The 3,800-nt window shown below is 40.2% G+C and overlaps 1 protein-coding gene across 1 annotated transcript; it reads right to left on the bottom strand.

Moving 5' to 3' along the window:
- Positions 1-659: 659 nt before the first annotated feature.
- On the bottom strand, positions 660-2,650 carry LOC108326637 (3-ketoacyl-CoA synthase 6). The gene has a single exon (XM_017560241.2). It carries the CDS (start codon positions 2,577-2,579, stop codon positions 1,089-1,091), a length of 1,491 nt encoding a protein of 496 aa, XP_017415730.1. The 5' UTR covers positions 2,580-2,650; the 3' UTR covers positions 660-1,088.
- Between the last annotated feature and the right edge of the window lie 1,150 nt (positions 2,651-3,800).

Raw genomic sequence — 3,800 nt, 5'->3', positions numbered from 1 at the left:
AATTCCTCAATTTCTAAGTTCTCTTCAAAGTTGACTCTTCACTGATCACTGTCTCCTAACACAATATTTCACAAGGTTGCAATGTTGAAAACATATAACAGAAAGTATGCTTGTCCATATAGTCACAAATCATGTTCTGTCAAAGTCTCCAGAATTCAGAATCTATAAATAAAGACCCTTTTGAAGTGCCAGTGGCAGCTGAGATTCTGAGTTTTCATTTTCACGTAAAGTCGTAAATAAATGTTTGATAAGATTAACGCAAATTTCACTTGGTTGAGTGCAAAAGCTAGCAATAAACAGTTGTTCATACCCACCATCCCTGAATAACCAAACATGGACCCCGTGAACGACTCCCACTGCCAACAGTGACAAAAGGCAGTGAGTAAAGCAAGGGAACCATCAATTTATTGCATGCACGCTACCAAACGCCAGAGTAATTGAAAACAACCATATCGGAAGAAAAGGAGGACCTGCCAACTGCGTATCCGAATGAAATTTTATGATTGGGAATGGTAGGTGTTACTAATCAATAGCAGGCGCCATTATTTTGGCGCACAATCACAACACAATCAATATGGTTTCTTAAATGTAACATTCCTCGCACACAACCCGACAATCTTATTGCTAAATACATTTTGCTCATGCGTAACGAAACTTAATTGAATCTCGCCGACAACAACAAGCAAAACACTTCTAATTACATTTTTCAAGTCCTAATTACAAGCTTTCAATAATAGTCCAAGCAAATACAAACTTGAAATTCAACTGTGTTTCCCTTACATGTTGCATCTATTCATGAATAAACACATACATAACCCCTGTTGGCTATGTCTATGCAAATTCACTAGAGGCCCTGTAATTGTTTGGAAAATAAACAGGAAAAAAGGGGAAAACAAATATATATATATAAAAAGTGGGATATGATATGATATGATAAAATGACCAATATGACTGAGAAATGAGATCTGTGGTTCGGCTACAGCAGAGAAGGGTCATGAGTACTCGTCCATTTCATACTGAAACCAAATTAATAACCGATTTCTTTTCTTTTTTTCCTTTCTTTTTCGTTCTTTGATTCGATTCTCCCCCTAGAGCTTAACGATCTCAGGGATGTGGACTGGATAACGATCAATGCAATCAGACCAAGGCCCATCAACAGGTGTCTTGATGTTTCTGTTGCACTTCCACACAGCACTGTTGCATTTAAACCCACTCCCGAACGCTATCTGCCACACCCTATCTCCTCTCTTCATCCTTCCCTTTGATTCAATGTAGTTCAGCTCGTACCAGAGAGAAGAAGAGGAAGTGTTTCCGAACCTGTGCAGGGTCATTCTAGAGGCCTCCACATGTTCAGTAGAAAGCTGAAGATTCTTCTGCAACTCATCGATCACAGCACGCCCACCGGCGTGGATGCAGAAGTGCTCAAACGCTTGTTTGAAGTCAGGAATATAAGGCTTCCATTTGGGGTTGAAGATTTTCCTCCCAATGAGAGTGAGAAGGAAGAGTAACTGCTCGGAAGCCGGAAGCACAAGAGGACCCATGGTGGTGATGTTAGACTTGAGAGCCTCACCTGCAATAGCCATGAGATCCTTCTGGAGTGAAATCCCCACCTTCCCTTCTTTGTCTTCCTCCTCAAACACACAACGGTAGGCCTTGTCGTCAGCACCTTTGTGTGTTCGAACAACGTGTACCAACCTGTACTTGGCTCTCCTACGTTCGGACCTACGGTTCGACAACAAAATAGCAGCACCCCCCATTCGGAACAAGCAATTTGGAAGAAGCATGGCTCGCTCGTTGCCCTGGTAGTAGTTAGGAGTTATGATCTCAGTGCTGACGACGACGGCGTTTGAATTGGGGTGGACTTGAAGAAGGTCACGTGCCAAGTCAATGGATATGAGGCCAGCACTGCAACCCATGCCGGAGAGGTTGAAGCTCTTGATGTTGCTCCTGAGCTTGAACTTGTTGATGACCATAGCAGACAAGGAAGGAGTGGGAGAAAAGAGGCTGCAATTAACTATGAGGATGTCTATGTCCTTGGGCTTGAGGCCAGTTCTGGCGAACAAAGATTCCATGGCGGAGAAAATAACAAGCTCGGCCTCTCCTCGGGCAGCCTCCATGGTGGGTTTGGGAGGGATGTAGTGAATGGAGGGAGGGAGACAGGTCTCTTCGCCGAGACCAGAACGTTCTAGAATCCTCATTTGAAACTCGACACTCTTGGGGTTGTTCTTCAAGATGAGTCTGGAGTGTTCCATGAAGGTAGCAAAAGGAACACGGCATGTTACGGGAGGTTTGAAGCAAGCATAGTCAACGAGGTAGATGGTGCGAGGCTTTGACATGAAGTAGACGGTGGCTATGAAGATGATGAGGAAGGCCGAGCAGAGGATTTGGACGAGATCGAAGTGGAGGGAGTTCCAAAGGGAGAGGATCTCGTCGGGGCCCAAACGTAGAACCTCAACGGAGATGGCAATCATGATGGGAATGAGAGTGAGGGTGAGAATGTGGTTGACCAGATATTGGTAGCCAAGTTTGACATACTTGAGCTTGACAGAGTTGGAGAAATCCGGCAACACTGGAGGCATGTTGAATTAGTGAGGAAGAAAGAGAAGAAGAAGGTATGATGATAATAAGAGAGGGTAGAGGGTGGTGAGGTTTTAAAGGCGAAGGGTCCCTGAGGTCTCAAAGGGGGCAGATGAGAGCAGTTAATGAAACACTTCACGTCACTCAACGCTCACTTAACTTGGTATTAATTTTCATAACTCCACCCTTCGACGTCTAACTAAACCCTAACACCCGTAAAAAACTTTCTCTCATTTACTTCTCTTCCTTTTCATCATTATTTTCCCCTCTCAACGCCAAATTAATTAATTGCCTCTCCATCCTCTTATCTTATTCTCTCTATCATCAATTTTAATCAAACACGAACCAGAACCAGAACTGCACCACACCTCTATCTCTCCATCCAACCAACCAACTCATCATCACCAAATATATCTAAGCCATCTGTCAGAACCTCCAACCTTTAATTAAACATCATTTAACTATACATTTTAATACGCTCTTATGTAGATACAACCAACTTCCAAATGAGTTAACCCATAACACTTTCCTGCCTTTCAGGGAAATATTACATATTTGGATCCACTCGGTATAAGGATCCAAATTCTTTCTTCTTCTTTTTTTAAATATTTGTTTTTAATATATACAGTAAAACCCCTCCTCGGTTATTATGTTTTATGCCAGATAGTACTTCCAATTTTCTAATTTTAACCATGCAATAAAGTTATCACAATTTTATTCTTTCACCTGATTTCTTTTAACATCCAAACTTCATTCTATGAAAGTTATTATATTTTTTTCATTTTTTGTCCGCGAGATCAGTTCATTATTTTCATAATGAGTTTGTCTCAATAATGCGTGTAAGGAGGTTGTATGGTTGATAGATAAATATTTATTTGGTTTGTTTATTGTTTTGGATTAGAATTTAAAATGTATAAATTATGTTTCACTACTATAATTATATTAGCTTAGGTTTTAATTTAGAATGGTTATGTAGTGGTGTGAACCATTTAGGTTGAATGAAATTTTTAATCTTTAACCTCAAGTTTCATTTAAGTTAAGCAAACGATAAGTTATATGAAAGAGCTTTGCAAATTGGGATGATAATTGGTCATATAGAATTATACATATTATTTGATGATATTTGATAGTTGAATTAGATATGTATATATTTGGAAACAAGTTTTAGATTGTTAAATGTGTCAACTTGAGGTATTTAATTAGTTTGGAAATTTGGAAAAATT

This window comes from Vigna angularis, chromosome 3 (genome assembly GCF_016808095.1).
Source record: "Vigna angularis cultivar LongXiaoDou No.4 chromosome 3, ASM1680809v1, whole genome shotgun sequence".
Taxonomy (NCBI): domain Eukaryota; kingdom Viridiplantae; phylum Streptophyta; class Magnoliopsida; order Fabales; family Fabaceae; genus Vigna; species Vigna angularis.
The sequence above is the reverse complement of the archived record's forward strand: the minus strand, read 5'-3'. Positions and strand labels throughout refer to the sequence as shown.